Source organism: Ictidomys tridecemlineatus, chromosome 3, assembly GCF_052094955.1.
Source record: "Ictidomys tridecemlineatus isolate mIctTri1 chromosome 3, mIctTri1.hap1, whole genome shotgun sequence".
In the NCBI taxonomy this organism is placed as follows: Eukaryota; Metazoa; Chordata; class Mammalia; order Rodentia; family Sciuridae; genus Ictidomys; species Ictidomys tridecemlineatus.
In genome coordinates this window covers 50666476-50688079 of record NC_135479.1, presented here as the reverse complement: position 1 = coordinate 50688079, position 21604 = coordinate 50666476, and the positions used below count along the sequence as shown (strand labels likewise).

At 46.4% G+C, this 21604-nt stretch overlaps 2 protein-coding genes and 1 long non-coding RNA gene across 3 annotated transcripts; 2 read left to right on the top strand and 1 right to left on the bottom strand.

The window, feature by feature from the left end:
* The first annotated feature begins 2733 nt into the window (after positions 1 to 2733).
* Arrb2 (arrestin beta 2) lies at positions 2734 to 11141 on the top strand. Its single transcript, XM_005337375.4, has 15 exons — positions 2734 to 3029; positions 5682 to 5712; positions 6348 to 6408; positions 6519 to 6563; positions 6770 to 6966; positions 7285 to 7344; positions 7755 to 7822; positions 7953 to 8088; positions 8281 to 8365; positions 8650 to 8722; positions 8994 to 9131; positions 9897 to 9980; positions 10070 to 10149; positions 10249 to 10303; positions 10595 to 11141. The coding sequence occupies exons 1-15, from the start codon at positions 3007 to 3009 to the stop codon at positions 10686 to 10688; spliced, it is 1230 nt and encodes a 409-aa protein (XP_005337432.1). The 5' UTR covers positions 2734 to 3006; the 3' UTR covers positions 10689 to 11141.
* LOC144376159 (uncharacterized) lies at positions 4606 to 18391 on the bottom strand. The gene is made up of 3 exons (XR_013436295.1): positions 18103 to 18391; positions 12578 to 12647; positions 4606 to 4822 (listed from the first exon to the last, which is right to left on the bottom strand). It is a non-coding gene; the product is annotated as an uncharacterized LOC144376159 (long non-coding RNA).
* Positions 18392 to 18438: 47 nt separating this feature from the next.
* On the top strand, positions 18439 to 19927 carry Med11 (mediator complex subunit 11). Its single transcript, XM_005337373.5, has 3 exons — positions 18439 to 18618; positions 18827 to 18957; positions 19394 to 19927. Exons 1-3 carry the CDS (start codon positions 18534 to 18536, stop codon positions 19529 to 19531), a joined length of 354 nt encoding a protein of 117 aa, XP_005337430.1. The 5' UTR covers positions 18439 to 18533; the 3' UTR covers positions 19532 to 19927.
* The last annotated feature ends 1677 nt before the right edge of the window (positions 19928 to 21604 follow it).

Genomic DNA, 21604 nt, shown 5'->3' with positions numbered 1-21604 from the left:
ATATGTCATGTGAACAAATATCTTTTTTTTAAAGAGTGTGTGTGTGTGTGTGTGTGAGAGAGAGAGAGAGAGAGATTTTTTTTTAATATTTATTTATTTATTTATTGGTTTTTGGCGGACACAACATCTTTGTTGGTATGTGGTGCTGAGGATCGAACCCAGCCTCACGCATCCCAGGCGAGCGCGCTACCGCTAGAGCCACATCCCCAGCCCCTGCACCAATTTTTCACCAATACATTGTAAGTGAACACCCCAATACCTCATTCTGTATTGAGTGATGGTTAGATTCAAATACAAGAGTCATCCTTTTTTCTGCTAGACCTCTATCCAATTCTTCAAATCCTGATATTCTGCTTCCGAAATACATTAACCCAAGAGGGCTAATTTTTTTCATTTCTCCATCTCCGGTGTCACTCTGATCTAACTTACCATCCTCCCTCACCTGGCTTCTTATAAGCTCTTACAAAGGTTTATTCATTGTTTTCTGCCACCCTTTTGCTTTCTAGTCTCTCCACACAATAACCAGAGGATTTTGGTTTTTTGGGTTTTAGTGGTTCTTTGTGTGTGGGGGGGTGGGGGGGATGTTGTGTTTGCTACTAGGGATTGAACTCAGGGAGTTTAACCACTGAGCCACATCCCCAGTCCTTTTTATTTTTTTATTTTGAGACAGTCTCACTAAGTTGCTTAGCACCTTGCTAAGTTGCTGAGGCTGACTTTGAACTCGAGATCCTCCTGCCTCAGCCTCTGGAACTGATGGGATTATAGGTGTGCACCACTGCACCAGGCTCCCATGTATATAAGCTTTTGTCACTTCCACCTTAAAGCCCTTCTATGGCTTTCAATCGAGATGCTGAAGATGTAGCTCAGTTGGTAGGTCCTTGGATCTCCAGCACTGCACAAAACAAAAAACAAAAGTGATGACAATGAAATACTGTCTCTCGGGAGATACGTTGAGCCCAGGAGTTTTTGTTTTGCTGTTGTTATTGTTTTGTTTGTTGGCAGTACTGGGATTGAACTCAGAGCACTTTCCACCGAGCTACATCCCTTTTTCATTATTTTTCATTTTTGAGAGAGTCTCATTAAGTTGCCCAGGCTGGCCTTGAATTTATGATCCTCCTGCCTCAGCCTCACCAATAGCTGGGATTACAGGCATGCACCACCATGCCTGGCTGAGCTCAAGGGTCTGAGACCAACTTTGGCAACATAGAGAGACTCTGTCTCAAAAAAAAGAAAAAAATGCCAGGAGCGATGTTGCTCACCTGAACTCTCAGCTATTCAAGAGGCACTGAGACAGGGGATCCCAAGTTTGAGGCCAGACTAAGTGACTTAGTGAGACCCTCTTAAAATAAAAAGGGCTGAGGTGTAGTTCAGTGGTAAACTACCTCTGGGTTCATGCCCCAGTACAAAAAAAGAAAAAAATAAAAGGCCAATCTGGGTGTTGAAAAAATCTAATTAGTGAAATAGAATAACTTTTCATAGAATAACTTTTCGTGTTTACTAGACATTTATATTTCTTCTTCATTGCCTTTCATGTCCTTAACCTATTCGGGTTCTGTAGAAATTCTTTGTAGATATGGGAAATTATTGCAAGGCATTTCTACCAATTTGTCCTTTTATTTTTTATTTTTTAGTTCATTTGAGGAGATAATAGGAAAAGAGATGAAAGGAGAAATACTTTATCTCCATAAGTCATCCTTTATTCTCCCTCAAGTCCAATCTCACTCAAGAAATGACTCCAGTATGGCCCTCTTCTCTCTTCCACTCTACCAATCATCATTTTCTTTTGACTAGTTTATGTACTGCAGTCTTGTCCAACTCCTTCCACCCTCCAGATTGCCCAGAAATCTCTTCATGTCACTCCTCTTGCTAAAATAATAATAATTAATGAATAAAGTGTTTCCAGGGAAAGACCTCAGTCCACTTTCTTCACCTACTATACCAAACAACGTGTTCCAGTCTTTCCCCTTTCTCTTTCCTGTCATCTAACCCTGTGAAGACTTCAGAAGAGGATGTGACTTGACTTTTTCCCTCTTTGGAATGCCCTTTCTCCACATCTGCCCATCTTTCAAATTTCCTTCCTATGGACAGTCTTCACTCTCTCCACTCCCATGCTGGCCAAGCGCTTTTAGTTGTTGTCTTCTGAGTCATACCTCTATTATAGCATCCATAGGATCATAAAACCTGTTTGTGTGTGTCCTCAAGTATACAAGGAAAACAAGGGCCAGGGTACCCCATAGAAACTAGCATAAAATAGGGATGGATGTATCGATGGATGAATGAGTGGGTGGATGTTAGCTGGGAAGGGTTGGTAGAGGAGGTGGAAAGTCGGAGAAATTTTAAAAACGAACCGTGTATGTACACCAGAGGGAGCTGAGACACCACAATAAAACCGGAAGGCGGCCCAAAGGCTTTAAACTCTGGGGTGAGAGGCACTCACTAAAGCAAGCATCACGCAACTGAGAACCGCTCACCCACGTGTGCATTACCCAGTCCTCCTTCGCAGACTGTGTTTGAGCTCATCCCACCTCCCCCGCCACCCGCGTCGCCTCCACAGCCACTGAGAAAGCAAACAAAGGGGAGGGCACCCCTGCAGGGCTCCGGCTGCCAAGAGCCAATCAGTGGGCTCTTAGTATCAGGGAAGGCTGGTGCCTTCGTTTAAAGGGGCCCAATCGGTTTCTAAGGGATTGAGGAGGGGCGGAGAGATGGGCGGGAAGAGCGAGAGTAAAACAGCGCGCGCAAGAAGGCTCCCCCAGGGAGGCCGAGGGCTGAGGCGTGGGGCGGGACCCAGGGGCGGCCCAGTCTGAGTGGAGAGGGCAGGCAGCGCTGCGGCGCGCGCGATCCGGCTGACGCATCTGGCCCTAGTTCCCCAGGACCTGAGGGGAGGGGGAAGAGGAGAAAGAGCCGTGGGCGCGCGTGCGCAGTGGCGCGGGGAGGAGCTGGGACCTGGCAGCGGGCGAGAAGGCTGCGAGCAAGCCGCGAACCCGGCGGGCGGCGGGCGCGCGCACCATGGGGGAGAAACCCGGGACCAGGTAAGGGAGGTGGGGCCACGCGGCGGGGCACGGCCGGTGGCGGCTCGCCGTAAGTGCCAGTATGGTCCCCAGACAAGAACAACGGGGAAAGAATCTCGGGCCGGACCCCTGGGTCCCTAGGGGGCAGCCATCCGGGGCCGCACGCCTAGGTCCTCGAGGATAATGGGGTGTGTGGGGGGGCGGTGTGCGACTCATGTCTGGGCCCCTGTAGAAAGCAAGGCCTGTCGTCGTGCGACCAATGGATTCTCCTGTGCAGGCTGCGATGCAGGGGCGGAGGAAGAAGGAGCAGGTGGCCGGCCCCAAGAGGTTGTGTACTAGGAGACTGATGCTGGGAGGGGATCCTCCCTAGACTGAGGCTTAACCAATGGAAAGCCTCCTGTCCAATACCCCACAGGCAGTCGGGCTGCCCCCACCTGTCCCAAAGGCCCGGTGGCTCTGCTTCCAAACTTCTGCCTTTCCCCGTGTTGCTAGGAGCAGCAGCTTCATATTGAGGGAGCAGAGTGCTTAGAGACCCTCTATGAGATTAGGCCGAATCCCTCTTCTGGGGATGGGGGAATATCAGCCCTGGGCACAGCATCCACTCCCCGGATGTTTTCTGTGCAATTGAGGCTCCTTCCTTTCACTGACACCCCGAGTTCTCGTTTTTTTTTTTTTTTTTTGGTCTCTAGCAAAATCCACTTCCTGTTGTGACCAACACCCCAAGGGGGCAGAGGGTGTATGCCTTAGTCCCAGGGGAGTAGGAGCAAAAGAAAAAAAGGTTGGGGTTGTATGCCTCAAAGCAGAGGGGATCAGGAATGGGAGCTTGGTCACTAATTCTGCAAAACATCATATAAATTCCACCACTCCTCTCACCTATATGAGAATTCAGGTTTCTGAGCATCAAGAGGACCAGTGTCTGATAGAGATAATCAGAGGGAAGACTGACATCCTGGGTTAGGAGTTAAACACCCCACAGAAAGGGGAAGTCACAGACTTGAGGGAGGCCCCTGATTTCCGTTGTGTGGTTCATGGAGGGGGACCAAAGTGGACTGCTGACTTGGCATGATTCCCTCCACCCTCATCAAATTCTGGGCCATAGGAAATGGAGAGAATAGCAGGAAGTGCAAAGGGGCATCTGCTTCAGCTACCCTCCCCCTGACTCCAGACACCTCCCTGATCATTCCCATACTCTGCTTCCTTGACCAGCTTTACTATGTGCATGCTCTGCTCCCTAGCATGGCAAGAGGTGGCTGGGATAAGATCCAAAAGGCAAGTGTCCTGTAGTTGCTCCAGAACTATTGACCCAGAGCCACATTCCAGTTGGCCAACTGACTGTGGCTGTTGCAGCCCTTTGCCAGGGCTCCTAGTGGGAGGAAACACTGGGACAAAGAGGAAAACCAGAAGCTGAGGGCAGGGAGAGTCTGAATGATGCCATAGCAAGTTGGAAAATAAGGTAGGGTCCTTATTCTAGCTGCCACTGTGTCCATGTTTACACTCCTTTATGATTGGGGATATCTGGGACGCTCCATACCTTTGCCATATGACCTTTGAACAGCTTGACTTCAGGAAAAAGGGACAAGGAAGTTGTAACAGAAACTTGTGGTGGAGAATTTCAATTTCTATTATCTGGGGACCCTTCCTAGGGATTGCTGCTGATGACAAATTATTGATGCTAGTTACAAAGCATAGTGAAACAGTTTGGTAATTAAAAGCAGGGACTTGGAGCCAAGTTGCCTCAGTTTGTGGAGGCTCACCATTTACATTCTGTGACCTTAGACAAAATTCTTGATCTCTCCGTACCCCAATTTCTTCACCTGTAAAATAAAAATATTAGGACTTTCATTATTGGATTAAGAGCATTAAATAACACATTTGGAACAGTGCTAGGCATGGAGTATTCACTCAGTAAATGTTAGCAAGCATCATGAATTTCGTCATACGGCTGTTACTAAACTAGGGATGCCTAAATGAACAAGGCTTTGGAACTCACGGTATAAGGAGGCAGAAAGATGGTACACAGCTAAATTCCCTTGTGTGCTATCACTTGTCATAAAATATGAACAAGGTGTGATAGGATTCACAAAAAAGGAGTGGGCTGGGGTCTAAGCTGGATCTGCATCCTAAAAGAGGTGTTATGTGAGCTAAGCTTTGAAAGATGAATAGACTTTTTAAGCTGCTGAGATCAGAGATGGGGACAGTTGGTGGTTAATAGAAAATAGCTCCTATGGTAGAAACCATTTGAGGGACAAAGTCTTTTGTCCCCCATTGCTCTTCCATGTACCCCAACTGTCATTGGAGCTAGAGGGCAAATGGAAAAATGGTTAGTTCTGACTCAGGACACTGCTGCAGCTTGCCCATTCAGGTCCCCTCTGGGGCAGGTACTCTGGGAAGAGTCTGGATGGTTCCTGGGGCAACCAATGGCCATCACTGTGGAAGGAAGGGGACTAGTGAGGGTGGACCAAGGACAAGAGAAGGAGCATTTGCCTTTAGGGGGCTGCCATATGAGAAATGTAAGGGACTTATCAGAAAGTGGGAGGGGTAAAGCTGGGTAAAGTCTCCAGCCAGGATTAAGGGTGAGCTCTGCTTCTCAGGCTGGGGAGGGATAAAGTCCTGGCATGGGGGTCCCTGCTGAGTCTGAGGGAGGCAGTGGGGTTTCCCTTTCTGTTTTGTTAGGGTCTTCAAGAAGTCGAGCCCTAACTGCAAGGTGAGTCACCCAAAGTACTTATCCTTTGACCCTTCCTGGGCCCTACCAAAGCCCAGCCTTCCCCTAGACAACCCCCAACACTAGCTCCCCACTTCCTGTGACAGCTAAGAGCTGACTTCCTTTGCCTCTTGAAGCCCCTTGCTTCAGAGGCTGCTCAGCCTAAGCCAGCCACAGGGCTGGGTGGGGACAGGCCCAAGTCCTTATAGCAACACTAAAGAGCCACAAGCAAGCCCAGTTCCTTGTAACCCTTTAGGAGCCAACCCATTGAGCCTGGGGCTGGGAAAAGTTAACAACCCCCCAGGCTATGGCCTGTTTATCCCAGAGCACCTTGAGAGGTGAGCCTTCTGTGCCAAATCACTAGCACTGTTCTCTGACCCCCTGATTGGGCTATCCTCTCCCAAACACATACACCTGACTGGTGAACAGAGATGAGAAGAGAGATAAAAGAGCAGCTAAAAAGCCTAAGAAGTTTGGTTTGATAGTTTGGGAAACCCACCACCCTCACCTTCCTAAACTACTGGGAGAAACTCCATGATAGCCCAGCCTGGGCCTGGAGCAGGGCAGCCACTTTTGAGGGCTTTGATGCCTTGTCACCATCCTCCCCAATCCTCCCTGTGACTCCTTGACATCCTCAGCTCACCGTGTACTTGGGCAAGCGGGACTTTGTAGATCACCTGGACAAAGTGGACCCTGTAGGTAAGTTTGTCCAGAAGGGGACAGCTTACTCCCCCAAAGGGGAGGAGATTCCTAAGCCTGGGAATGGGGAAGAAGTCCCTTCAAGAAATAAACCTGTGTCCTTTTCCTAGACGGTGTGGTGCTTGTGGATCCTGACTACTTGAAAGACCGCAAAGGTACCAGCCCCAAATCCAAGGGGCCTGAGGGGAGGTGGGGAGGAGAGAATGAGATAGACTGGCATTGGAAGGTGCCACAGAGAGATGGAGGGCTGAGGCAGAAGGAATTCTTATGCTACCAAAAAAGAAGCTATGGCTGCTTAGGTACTGGGAGGCGTTGGGGAAAGGGGTTCTCCTGACCACCCCACCTTGCCCTCCCTTACCAGTGTTTGTGACCCTCACCTGCGCCTTCCGCTATGGCCGCGAAGACCTGGATGTGCTGGGCTTGTCCTTCCGCAAAGACCTATTCATCGCCACCTACCAGGCCTTCCCCCCAATGCCCAATCCACCCCGGCCCCCCACCCGCCTGCAGGACCGGCTGCTGAGGAAGCTGGGCCAGCATGCCCACCCCTTTTTTTTCACAGTGAGAATGCTCTCAACTCTCTGCTGGGCAAGGGGTCTGGGATCATGGTGGGGCAAAAGGGGTGAGGCATCTATTTTGAGCAGATCTAGAAGAAACAAGTGAAGCAGGTGCCCTAGATTCATCACCCTTTAAGGAAGCAACTTCTATGGTTTAACCATTCCCCACTTCCTGGAGCCCCAGGAAACCTTAGTATAGGCCTCCTCCCTGGGGCCTCTTTCTTATCCCCAGGTGCCCTTTGTCCAGCCTCTTAAATTGAGATTGGGGTGAAGACATGAGCCTTTCTGGAGGCACTGAAGTTTCCCCTTTCCTCTGCTACAGATACCCCAGAATCTACCCTGCTCGGTCACACTGCAGCCAGGACCAGAGGACACAGGGAAGGTATGGAAGGAATGGCTCTGAGGACACGTGGGCAAAACAAAGTTGAGCAAGACCCAGAGCATAACTGAGCAGAGAGTGAAACTGCAGGGGTGGATAGGGAGATATCCCCCACCCCATAGACGTATGTGTGTGTGTGAGTGTGTGTGTATGTGTGTGTGTGTGTTCACTGCACATGTGACACTGCCTCCTGCTCTTGACCTGCATGCACATGGGTACAGGGGTTGCCCGTATACTACCATAAATGAGCCTCTGCAGGCTTGGAGGCAGCGGGGGAGATAATCTCTGCACTCCTCACAGCAATGGGGCAAGAGTCCCTGCCCAAGACAAGAAATATGGAGGAAGGAAGGGGAGTGGTGGAGATGAGCGCAGGAGTCTTAGGTAAGATGTGGCCTTTCCTCCCCCCTCTCAAGGCCTGCGGGGTAGACTTTGAGATTCGCGCCTTCTGTGCCAAATCACTAGAAGAGAAAAGCCACAAAAGGTGAGGGAAGCAATCTCCTCTGTGGTTTAACTATTCCTTCCCCACTTCCTGGAGCTCCAGGCCCTGTGGGAGGTGGGAGGGAGATTTGGGTGTCTAGAGATTGATCCCTTTTCCTCCCCCCCAACCCAAGGAACTCTGTGCGACTGGTGATCCGAAAAGTACAGTTTGCCCCAGAGAAACCAGGCCCACAGCCTTCAGCTGAAACCACACGCCACTTCCTCATGTCTGATCGGTCCCTGCACCTTGAGGCTTCTTTGGACAAGGAGGTGGGATGCTAGAGAGTGATGAAAGTGCAAAGGCAAAACTGACCCTGGGGGCAGGGATGAAGCCACAAGCAGTTGCCTCTGCTGGGTGTGGAGTTGCTATGGGCTAGGGCTCAGGGGAGGGGGCACACCAAGAATGGGACCAGTGAAAAACAGGTGCAATTCATGTAACGCCCGCCCCCCCCCCTTCAAAAGCTATACTACCACGGGGAGCCCCTCAGTGTCAATGTCCACGTCACCAACAACTCCACCAAGACCGTCAAGAAGATCAGAGTCTCTGGTAGGAGACAGGGTTGGAAGGGTATCTTGGGGGAGGGAGTCCCTGCATAAGTGACTTCTGTTAAGATTTCAGTCCAGGTCATATCCCAGTGTGGGAGACCTGCCAGGGCACAATGAATTTAGAGAATGTTATCTAGACCTCAGTATTTGCTGCAGGGAGGGCCCTGTGTTAGGGATAGTAGGTAGGGGTGTGCTGGGGTTTGGGGCCCACCCCACATGGTCTGGAATGGTGCCGCAATGGCACGTCTACGCTCCATCCAGAGCTGTTCCACCCCCATCCCACAGTGAGACAATATGCCGACATCTGCCTCTTCAGCACTGCCCAGTACAAGTGCCCCGTGGCTCAACTTGAACAAGAGTAAGTATCACAACAGGCCTGCGGGTCCCAATCTTAAAGAGGAGTAGGCCAGGGGAATATGAGGTGAAGGGCAGAATTTATTTCCTGAACCATCTCACTCCTAAGGTTGTTCTCTACACAGTAAAGTGGCTCTGAGCTGTTCATTTTCTTGAACAGACTGAGCCAAAACCTACCCTATGTAACCTGTGCCTAAAGGGACAAAAGGAGGTAGGCTGCCCCATTATCCAGCCTAGCCTCTCCAAGATTCTTGTCCCTTTGTTTCTACCCCAAGTGACCAGATATCTCCCAGTTCCACGTTCTGTAAGGTGTACTCCATAACCCCACTGCTCAGTGACAACCGAGAGAAGCGTGGTCTTGCCCTGGATGGGAAGCTCAAGCATGAGGACACCAACCTGGCTTCCAGCACCATGTGAGGCGGGGCTGAGTGCCTATGGGGCAGGAGACAGGGCTGGTTGTGTGTCAGGCTCTGTTCTACATACCAGGAAGGTATCAGTGAACAGGAGACCAAAAACAATTTTTCCCCCCTAGGAGAGAACAGATGATCAGATAAAGGGTAAAATATACATGGCATGTTAAGGGACAAGAGTTAAGGAGAAAAAAGCAAGCACAGACTGGAAATCTAGAGAGGGGCAGGTCTGCATTGATTTTAAATAGGGTAGCCAGAGGTGCATTTTGAGGAAGGAGGTGTTATGAATATACAGACCAAGTGTGCTCCAGGCAGAGAAAGCTGTAAGCCCTAAGACTCAGAGATAGGACAGGCCCAGTGTATCTAAGGAATTGTTAAGTGCCCTATGCCCTTGGGCAGGAGCAGTTCCATTGGTCCAGAGCTTTACAAAGGGCTGGATCAAACCCCAACTGGGCACATAGTGCACATTGCACACAGCAAGCCTGGAGGCCAGCATAGTGAGAAAGAACCAAAAGGAGAGGAGTAGGTGAAGAACAGGATCTGCAAGGTTCTCGGGTTAGAAAGACTGAGCTTTTGTTGCCAGGGATGAGGCCCCAGGAGGGTTCTGAGCAGGGGAATGCTGCGGTGTCCTTTGCCAGTGCTGCTGGAGTCCTGGGGTATAGTGTGACTTTGTAGTCCAACTCAGAATACTGATGGAAGCCACGGGGTTGTGTGAGGTGACAAGGCAATGAATGGGCCACCTGATCCAATATCTCCCCACAATTGCAGAGTGAAGGAGGGTGCCAACAAGGAGGTGCTGGGAATCCTGGTGTCCTACAGGGTCAAGGTGAAGCTGGTAGTATCTCGAGGCGGGTGAGTATGGCAGAACCCGGTAGGGGTCACAGTGGTTCTCTCTGGTTCCACATCATTGTTGTCCTCTTCATACATCCTCTTTCTCCCAGGGATGTCTCTGTGGAGCTGCCTTTTGTTCTTATGCACCCCAAGCCCCATGACCACATCACCCTGCCCAGACCTCAGTCAGGTGAGCACTCTGCCCACCCTGCACCCCCAGCAAGGCCAGTGGAGAAACTTTGATCCTTCTAGCACCTGCCCACCCACCCACTCTCTCTTCTTCCCTCAGCTGTTCCGGAAACAGATGTCCCTGTGGATACTAACCTCATTGAATTTGATACCAAGTAAGAAACCCAGAGCTATATCTTCCTACTTTGACCTTCTTTGCAGATTCCCATAATATCCAAATCTACCCTTATACCTCCTGGGTTATTTGTTTTCCTTGGGGGGTAAGAGGGTGGTTGAATATTGGATGACTCAGTCTTGTAAGATTCCCTGTTTCTGTCCTTTTCCATCCCTTCTGGTTCCATTGTTGTTTAAACACCTCTGCCCCTGGGAGGAGGGAGGGAGCAGAGGGGGAAACAGAAAGAAGGGTCACAGGCCTTTACCTCATCCCTCTCCTTTCTACCATCAAGCTATGCCACAGATGACGACATTGTGTTTGAGGACTTTGCCCGACTTCGGCTGAAGGGGATGAAGGACGACGATTATGATGACCAATTCTGCTAGGAAGGGGGGCTGGAAGAAGGGAGTGGATGGTGCTGGGCGAGGTAGGGACAAGACCAAGATCCCCGCTATGGAGGCGGGGGGTGTCCCTGCTTCTTTTCTTTCCCCTCCATCCAGCAGTTTCCTCAACCAACCCCTTTTCTCACTCCCCCTTTACCCCAGATACGCACTGGACCCATCACTTGTTTAAAGTGGGCATTAATATTTTGACTACAGCTCTGCTTCCCCAGTTGCCCAGTGGGTAGCAAGCTGTGATCATACATGAATTTTTTGGAGGGGGACAACAAGGAGTGAGAGTAGGGAAAGGGGAAGAACTCCCATATTCAATTTCACACCAACACACCTGCCCCCTCCAGTCACTCTCTGCCTCCCATTCCTCCAAGATAAGACCCTGCAGAGGCAAAGCTGTTTCTTTGTTTCTGAGCATAAACAAGAAAATAAACCTTTTAATAGGCATGAGTGTGTGTGTGTTTTCCCTGTAGTGTTCAGTGCGTAGTGTGCGTATCCACAATTCCTTTCTGTACCCTCAGGGCACCTGACATCAGGCTATCAATAAATGTTTATTGAATGATTGTGTGTTCCTGTGTTCCAAAGTAAACACCGAAACTTGATTTGGTCACTCCACACTCAAGTTTAATAAGGCCACAAAGTAAACTGTCATTTACAGGGGAAATAATAATTAACTTCCCCACAGACAGGATGCTCCCTCCCAGGAGCTGAGCAGGGTGGGCTCTTCCCTGTTATGCCTGATGACATAGGACAGCATTGTGACCTGTTGTGACCCAGCTGGTTTCATTCCCACTTCTCCTTATGGTTACTCAAGTAGTCCACTCCTGGGGCTCAGTGGGACCACATCTGCACACTTCACCAGACAGAAGCCACATGAGTGACGTCTTTCTAACACAGAAGCTGAAACTTTGATCAGCCAAGAGAGTCATGCAGCTGTGGGCCTAAAGATACATCCTAGTGCTGCTCCTGTGATGCCTGGGATATGCATCAGAGATTCCCTGAGGCTTGGCCTAAGTTCCAGGCTAGGCTGAGGAAATAAGCAACACTCCAGAACATTTCTCACCTCCATCACCCACTGCCACACCTGTAATTGACTTTTTTTTTTTAAGAGAGAGAATTTTTTTTTTTTATTTTTTAGATTTCGGGGGACACAACATCTTTGTATGTGGTGCTGAGGATGGAACCTGGGCTGCACGCATGCCAGGCGAGTGCGCCTTTGAGCCACATCCCTAGCCCTGTAATTGACCTTTATCTCCTATAGCTCCTTCATTCATTCCATAAACTCTTTAGTTTTGGAGGGGGAGTACTGGAAATTTAACCCAGGGGTTCCCTTGAGGGTCTCACTAAATTGTTTAGGGCCTTGCTAAATTGCTCAGGGCCTTGCTAAATTGCTCAGGCTGGCTTTGAACCCATGATCTTCCTGCCTCAGCCTCCTGAACTACTGGGATTACAGGCGTGCGCCACACGCCCAGCTCATAAACTCATCTTGATTTAATTATCTGTATGTGCCAGGCATGATATAGGGACATAGCAGTAGCCAAAACAAATATTAAGTCATTCCCCATCTTTACAGTATCTGTGTCCCAAGGATAAGTACAGGAACTGTGAAACACATGACAAGGAGTCTGATATAGCTGGGGTTTGGGGATGATTTCCCTGGAGGAAGTGACTTTTAAGCAAAGATAAGGAGACCACACAGAGATGGCAACCCCAAGTGAAGACTGAAAGGAACAAAGCACCTTTTGGGGACTTGAAAGAGACTCTAGACTGGAACAACCAGTCAAAGTCAATGGGTGTAACAGAGCAATAAACCATCTTTTTCCTTTTTCTCAAAACCGTGTCCTCTGGGGCTGGGGATGAGGCTCAAGTGGTAGAGCACTCACCTGGCATGCGTGCGGCCCGGGTTTGATTCTCAGCACCACATACAAACAAAGATGTTGTGTCCGCCGAAAACTAAAAATAGATATTAAAAAAAAAAAAATTCTCTCTCACTCTCTCATAAAAAACAAAACAAAACAAAAAAAAACGGTGTCCTCATTGGCAATGGGGACAAGGATGGAGCTTTCAGCAACATAGGGACAAGTCTATGGGCTCTTAGTCTATGTCAAAGCTTATACGTGTAGAGTTAAATCATTATTTATTCACAGGCTTTAAGTGCTACCAAAATGTCAATGACCTTGCTTACCCCACCATAGGATCAAGCTTCCCTCTGACTGCCATGACCCTGCTCCTTGACCTCCAAGTCCAAGGATCTCCAAAAGCTTCGAGTGAATAAGAACTCTTTGGAGGCACAATAACAACCCAGAATCTGGCTCTACCACCTTGGATTCAGAGCCAGGAGCCCTCAAGAAGAATCCTTGAATCCAGATGTATAGTTAACACACTTTGAGAACATGAGGTTTTTTTAAAGCTTTTTATGTTTTTAATGCTTTTTAGGAAGTAATACAGGCAGTATGGTTTTTAAAAGTCAAACATTATTTAACAGTAAACAATGAAAAGAAGGCTCCCTCCTGCCCATTTCCCATCCTTCCATTTCTTTTTCCTAGAGACAACCACTATTGCTAGTCCTTGATTATCCTTCCAAAGATATACTTCATATTCAGTCACACATGTGGGTTTATGTATTCTTTAGCTTATATAACACACAAAGACTAGCATATTATGAACTCTTCTATACCTTTTTACTTAATAGTGTATCTAAAATAGCATTCCTTCCACAATACATATAGATCCACCTCATTCTTTTAAAGAATGATTTCCTCATTGTTTAGATATCATTTATTTTTACCAGTTACCTATTAGTGGACATGATGAATGACCATTATTTTGCTAACTCAAACAGTATTAAAATAATTGCCCTTGTTGATTTGTGGTTTTTGCTTTGCTTGTGGTACTGGGGATTGAACTCATGGCCTCAGTCATGGTAGGCAAGCACTTCCCACTGAGTTACATCCCCAGTCCTTTATTTTATTTTGAGACAAGGTCTCAAGTTTCTAAGTTCCCGAGGCTGGCCTCAAACTTATGATCATCCGGTCTCAGGTGTCTGAGTAGCAGGGATTACACGTGTGCATCACTACAGCCAGCTTATAGATATGTTATTTTGCCTATGCTAAGAGTGCCTATAGGACAAATTCTTAAAAGTAGAATTGCCAGGTCACAGAGGGTGAGCATTTTTTTTTTATTACTGTCAATCTAGCAAGTAAAATATAATATTACTGGAGTTTTCACTTACATTTCTTTGATTATGAGTGAGGATGAACCCAACTTACTGCACTGATTTTTTTTCTTAATGACAAAAGTTCTTCATGAACAAATCAGCTATTTGTAGTATACTTTGCAAATATTTTCCCCAGTTTTTTTTTATCTTTTGCATTTGTATCTAGTTTTTTATCTTAAAATACAGAATTCAATGATATTTAATACATTCACTATATTGTGCATTCTTCACCATTATCTAATTCCAAACATTTTGCTTCTAGTTTTATTCATTCATTCATTCATTCCAGAAATTGAACCCAGGGGTACTTAACCACTGAGCCACATCCTCAGCCCTTTTTCTGTGTATTTTGAGGCAGGTTCTCACTAAATTGCTTAAGGCCTTGCTAAGCAGCTGAGGCTGGTTTTGAATTTGCCATTCTCTTGCCTCAGCCTTCCAAGTCACTGAGATTACAAATGTGTGCCACTGATTCTAGTATTTTATTGTTGTTTTTGGTGGTGCTGGGGATTGAACCAAGGGCTTTGTGCATGCAAGGCAAGCACTCTACCAAATGAACTATATCCCCAGCCCTGCTTCTAGTATTTTTAATACACAAATTTTTAAGACAGTCAGCTATAACCACTTTTTAATGGCTTTTTAATTTTTTTTTAATTATTCATGACAGTAGAATATACTTACTTTGACAAATTTATTGGCTCTTTTAGTTTTTTATTATGAAAGCTCATGGTTCCTTCTGCTTTCTCACAACTCAACACTTCCTCTTCTTTCTTTCCAGCCTACATTCAAGATCATTAGATCAACCACTATCTTATCAGCATACTCAATTTCTTCTCCTTTCACAATTCTGCTTTCAAACCCCACCCTTGAATCTGTCCCACTATCTCCTGCCTCTTTGCACTAACAGGGAGCTGATAGGCACTAACTAGAGAGAAATCATACAACCACACTTATCATTCAACAAATATTTTTGAATACCTCCTAGGTGCCAACACTATGCTAGGCCCCAGGTACAAATTTAGGGCCACTATAAATTTATGGTCTCTAATCTAAGCTTAGATCTTGATACCTGATTCCCTTTGTCCCTTCTCCTTGTCCCTTGTCACCTCCCTCTCCTGCTCCCATCCAACTATTCTCTACCTTCCTTATAAGGATTTCTGCTTTTCACAGACATTAGGCAGTGAGGATGAATGACTTCAACTTCCCACTCTACAAACACTGACATCTACACCAACTCTCCTACACCACCATCTTAACAGATGCTTTTTTGGTTCAAAGCTAATCATTCCACCTGTGCTCACAGCTCTCACTTCCCTCCTCCTCAGAGACCTTAATTCATTGAACCAACCCTTCTCTTCAACCCCTTTTACTAGCTCTTCCTTCACAGTAAATAAACCCACACAATTCTTTCCATTGAAGGGAAGAAGAAAGGAGAAAGAGAAAGGAGGGAGGGAAAAAAAAACTCCTCCACGCTTAGCTCTTTTTCACAGTAAAGTACATCTCTATTTTCTCTCTCATTTTTTTTAAACTTATATATTTTTTTTTGTACCTGGGATTGAATCCAGGGGTGCTTAACCACTGAGCCACATCCCCAGTCCTTTTTTAATATTTTAGAGACAGGGTCTTGCTTGGGGACTCACTAAGTTGCTGAGGGCAGCTTTGAACTTGTAATTCTCCTACCTCAGCCTACCTAGTCCCTGGGATTACAGGTATGCACTACCATGCCCAGCTTGTCTCCGAGTTGTCCTCAGAGACAACTACTTTCACTATCTTTAGATGTTTCTGTTGACATTTCTCTCCACATCTCCAAACACTTTTGACTTCTTGATTCTTTTTTTTTAAGCATTTATGGCTTTCCACCATAGAAGATAAAGACTGAACCCAATCACCAGGGAACAACTTTCATCTTGCCCCAACTCCAATTCTCTCAAGGGAATTATATCCTGTTTGGATCAGACCAATATTCTGTATTTAATTATGGCTATGCAAAGGTTATTTATGGTTGAGTCATGTGGTGTATTATGATTACCTTTCTGTTCTTATGCAACTATTTCCCCTAAATAACTGACATTTTTAAATTTGCTTATTATCAGAATTTATCACTAATTAAGCAGTATACACTTCCAAAAAAAGTATACATTTTGAACAATTCCAAAATTCATCTCTTTCATCTCCTTGAAGCAATCTCTCCAGGATCCTTCTGATGAATTAGCTGTTCTTTCCACCTGCTGTCCTGGAATTGCCTGGGCTGTAGCCCTTGTGTTAGTGGTATAGTGGTGAGCATAGCTGCCTTCCTGAGCCCAGGGGTTCCCAGCTACCTCTCAAGAATTAAGGCTTACTTCCTGGATCCTAGATCTTCCTCTTCTGGTTTAACTCTAATAACTTCCTGAGAGGGACTGGTGTTGTGGCTCAGTGGTAGAGCACTCACATAGCAAGTGCAGGGCCCTGGGTTCAATCCTCAGCACCCTATAAAAATAAAGGCGTTGTGTCCAACTACAACTAAAAATAATTTTAAAAAAATAATAATTTCCTGAGAAAGGATGTATATAGGAGAAAAATTTTGAGAGCTTGTGCATATCAAAATGCCTTTATTCTGCCTGTGTAATTGAGAATTTGACTTTGTGAATCTATTCTCTAAAAATCTATTATTTCATATCAATGGAACAATAGCTGGCCACCTAGGTAAGAACTGATTTCCCTGAACCTCAGAGACCATCTGACTAAGTTTTCTTCAATGGATGTGAGTAGCAATGATATGGGTTAGTTCTCTGAGACAGGTGAGCCTCCTCTGCATTTTCTCTCCCAGCTTCTGCCAGCTGCAACCCAGGAATGGAAACAACTATTTTGACAATGCAAACAACACATGCTCTGGAGTGTATTTCTCAAATTTTCTACTTGTACAAATCACCAGGGGATCATAAAACAAACACTGGCTAGGTGCAGTGAAACAGGCCTACAATACCAGCAGCTCAGGAGGCTGAGGCAGGAGGATCATAAGTTCAAAGCTGCCCTCAGCAACTCAGCAAGGCCCTTATGCAACTCAGCAAGACCTTGTATCTAAATAAAATATAAAAAAGGGCTGAGGATGTGGCTCAGTGGTTAGGTGCCCTGGGTTCAATCCCTGGCACCAAACGCACGTGCGTGCGCGCGCGCACACATACACACACACACACACAAAAAAAAAACCCACAAAGTTGATTCAGTAGGTCTGGGTTGGGGATTGAGATTCTGTATTTCTAATAAGTTTCTAGGTTATGCCAATGAGGCTGGACTGCAGACCACACTTTTGAGGATAAGACCCTAAAGATGGCCAAGGTACACTGAAAGCCTTGGTTCTGTATGATTTGTGGAGCACTGAATTATCCACACCCAACTATTTTATGAGAAAAAAATTAAGTGTGCTGAGTCATGGGAAAAAAATGCAGTCACTGGATCCCTCCCCTTCCCCTGTACAGGAGATAGAACCCAAGGGTGATCTACCATTGAACTACATCTCCAGCCTTTTTTAAAAAAATTTTTTTTGAGATAAGAGTCTAAGTTACCCAGGCTAGCCTCAAACTTGCAATCCTCTTGCCTCAGCCTCCAGAGTCTCTGAAATTACTGGTAATTACCACTTTAGTTTCATTCTTGATGATCTTCTGCAAGCTGTAGAAAGTGATCTTTCAAAAAAAAAAGGTAAATCTGGTCATAAAACATTTACTAAAATCCTTCAAAGGTCCCCAAATGTGAATAAAGTCCACATTACTTAGCTTACAAGTCTTTTCCTGACCTGGTTCCCGGATCCTGTCTCCCCAATGTCACACCTAACCACCATCACACTGCACTCAAAATAAACCCCTTGCCGGATTCCAAATGTGCTAGGCCTTTTCACATGCTCTTGCCTATGGTGTTTCCCTTTTCCACTCCCACTTCTCATCTAGTTAGCCCTTCGGGATTCAGTTCAAGCAGCATTTCCTCTTGGATTCTTTGTGATACACCCTGGGCATATCTCTAACAAAACATCTATCCAAGTGTCACATGAGAGTCTGCCTCATTCTTCTTTAACTCCCCTGATCCTACAACATAGGTAACCAGAAAAGCAAAAAGAAAAAAGCTGGAAGGTGACAGCAACAGAGAATAAATACTTCAATAGTCTGTACTGCGGCTGGACTCACAGTCAGAGAAAAGCCCTGGGGAGAATAATGTAACACTCACCAAGTCAAGTTTTCCTCGGGCGTGGTTGGCAGACAAAGGGCCCATGGCCATCCAGTCTGAAGGAATACCCTAGAAATCCAATCACCTAGCACCCAGGAGACGGTTAATAAATTCTTATTTTACAATTAAGTATGCTCCACAAAACAGTGGCATGAAGGTGGACAGGTCTGAATGTTCTCAGATCAGGACCTATTTCAACATTACCCCTTACACAGGTGGTCCGCGGGGAAGGCGCAGACGCGACCAGACGCTGGACGCCCTGGGAGTGACACTAGTTCCCAGGTGGACCGAGTGCGCGCTGGGAATCCTGGGAATTGTAGTGTTCGCTAGAGAGTTTCCTCTACGCAGGCGCAAGCCGACAGCCACTTCCGAGCCCTAAGCGTTGCACTAAGCAGAAGGACGGAATCCCGTGGAGGTTTCCCAGAGGCACGATGGCTACCTACAGCCTGGCGAACGAGCGATTACGCGCCCTGGAAGACATCGAACGGGAAATCGGCGCCATCCTCCAGAATGCAGGTTCGGAACGCGACGAGCGAAAGGCAGAGAGCCGAAAGCGAACCGGACCTGCGCACACATGCGCCGACCGGAGCCTCGGCGCGTGGTGGGGTGGGATCCTAAGCGCCTGCGCGGTAAATAGGGTGGGTCCTTAGGGCGGGGCTATAGTGCCAGTCTCCGATTAGCCGCACTCATTCCAGTGAGCCCCGCCCTCTCCCCGCCCCGACAGGGACGGTGATCCTGGAACTGTCCAAGGAAAAAACCAATGAGCGGCTTCTAGACCGGCAGGCGGCAGCCTTCACCGCTTCGGTGCAGCACGTAGAGGCGGAGCTGTCGGCTCAGATCCGCTACCTCACCCAGGTAAGTATGTCTGCGAAGCGTTGTGCACCTTCCTCTTGTCCGCCTTAGCCTTAGCCGTAGGGATCCTCTAGTAGAGCATTAGCTGGGCAAAATCAGGCCTCCCAAACTGGCGAGTTGACACCGTCTTTCCAGGACTTGCTTCCTCCTCTAAGAGAAAAGAATAAGGGGGTTCCTTATGACAGCTATCACCATTTCCTACGGTTTATGTGTGCCAGGCATTCATTATTATCCTTTAATACGACGACTCTAAAAAGTAGTTATTTTCACCACCGTTTCACCGATGAACTTAACAGAAGTTAAGTGATTTGTCACCCACCTACCAGGCTGCTTAGCAGACCAAACTCAGGAAAGAAATGAGAGACAAGAAACCTGATGCTTGGTTGGGGGTTAGGTAAGGGAGGTAGGGCTACACTGATCAGTCTTATCTGTCGTGTAGGTGGCCACTGGGCAGCCCCATGAGGGCTCCAGCTACTCTTCAAGGAAAGACTGTCAAATGGCTCTGAAGCGAGTAGACTATGCCCGTCTCAAGCTCAGTGATGTGGCCCGAACCTGTGAGCAGATGCTGGAGAACTAAGCCAAGGAGTGGATCCAGAGTGTGGAGGGAGACTATGACCTGCACTTTGGGTCAAAACTTAGAAGCATCCAGGATGGGAAGCAGGAACTGAAACATACATGCCCTGCTGGTCAAAGAAGACTTAAGACAAGGACCAGAAGGTGGAAATGGAGAAACTAAAACCCCATCTTACCCACAGCTGTGGCCTGAACTCCTCCAGCAGGGTGTTCCTGCTTTGGATTTAGCAAGTTCAGGAGATGGACATTCAGTTGCCCAATCCACTTCCTCATGTCCATCATGCCCCTGCCCCAGGCTCCCAAAAACAGCCTAATGAAGATATGTTCTTCCTCATTGGAAGATACTATACAAGAACTAAGGATTTTATTAATAAAAGCAATAACAATTTTTTAAAGGAAATCAGATTCTTAATTGGGGTATATTGAGTGATATGAGGGATTGAAGAAGTAAACCTGGCCTGAACTGCATCAGCACAAAGCCACTGAGGATGGAAAGTGGGAGAGCCCAGACCTTTGGTGTGGGGTTGGAGAGGAACCACTGGTATAGTGTGCAGGATACTTGTGACTAGGAGGAACCATCAGCAGCAAAACTGAAGACAGGTGTCACGGTAAGGGGCAAGGGCCTAAAGCAAATGTCTATAGAGAAAAGAGTCAACAATTCTAAAAAAAAAAAAAAAAAAAAAAAAATTCAATGCTAGGGATTGACCCAGGAATATTCTACCACTGAGCTATCTCCCCAGTCCTTTATTTAGAGACGGGGTCTTGCTTAGTTGCCCAGACTGCCATCAAACTTAAGATCCTCCTGTCTCACCTTCCCAAGTCACTGGGATTATAGATCCTAAAAATAATTTTTATTTATTTATTTTTTATATTTCTTTTTAAATTTATTCTTTTTAGTTATATATGACAATAGAATTTATTTTGACATGCATGCATTCTTTCAGTTGTACATGATATGGAGTTACACTGGTCGTGTATTCATATAAAACATAGGGAAGTAATATCTGATTCATTCTACTGTCTTTGTCTAATCCAAAGTATTTCTATTCTTCTCTCCCCATGCCCCTTATTGTGTATTACCATCCATATATAAGAGACAACATTCAGCTTTTGGTTTTTCAGAATTGGCTTATTTCATTTAGCATGATCATTTCTAGATTCATCCATTTGCCAGCAAACATTTCAGTCTTTATTGCTGAATAATATTCGTTGTGTGTGTGTGTGTGTGTGTGTGTGTGTGTGTGTGTATCACAATACTTTTATTTTTTGTCCATTTATCTGTTGAAGGGTACCTAGGTTGTTTCCAGAGCTTAGCTACTGTGAATTGAGCTACTATAAACATTGATGTGGCACATCATTATAATATGCTAAAAATAATTTTTAATAGTTAAGAAGCACATATAGATTTGGTCTAAGCTATCATTATGTAGGATAAAAGGCAGATTTTATTTTCTTTTAGATTTTTTTTGACAGATAGGGATTTAAACCAGGGTCTCACACATGCTAAGCAAGCACTCTACCACTGAGGTACATCCTCAGCACCCAGATTTTATAATATTGATTTTTTTTTAAGGAGGACAAAGTTTGCCTGATACAGTGGCGTACACCTGTAATCCCAGCAGTTTAGAAGGCTGAGACAGGAGGATCACAAGTTCAAAGCCAGTTTCAGCAACTTAGCAAGGCCCTAAGCAACTTGGTGAGACCCTGTCTGTATGTAAAGTTTAAAAGGGTGGGGAATGTGGCTCATTGGTTAAGCACCCCTAGGTTCAATCCCCCCCAAAACAGGGGGGCAGGGAACAACATACTTCTAGTCTGAGTTGCTCAGAGGCTGAGGCAGGAGGATCCAAGTTCGAGGCCAGCCAATTTACAGAGTCCCTGACTCAAAAATAAAAAGATGCTGGGGATGTAGCTCAGTGGTAGAGCACTTGCCTAGCATGTTTGAAGCCCTGGGTTCAGTCCCCAGTATGAGGATAGGAAGCTAAGAAAGTTCATTGATTGGTTAGTCATTAAATACTGAATATAGTACCTTACATGTGTCAGAAGTTGTATTAATTACATAAAATATAAAAACAAACCA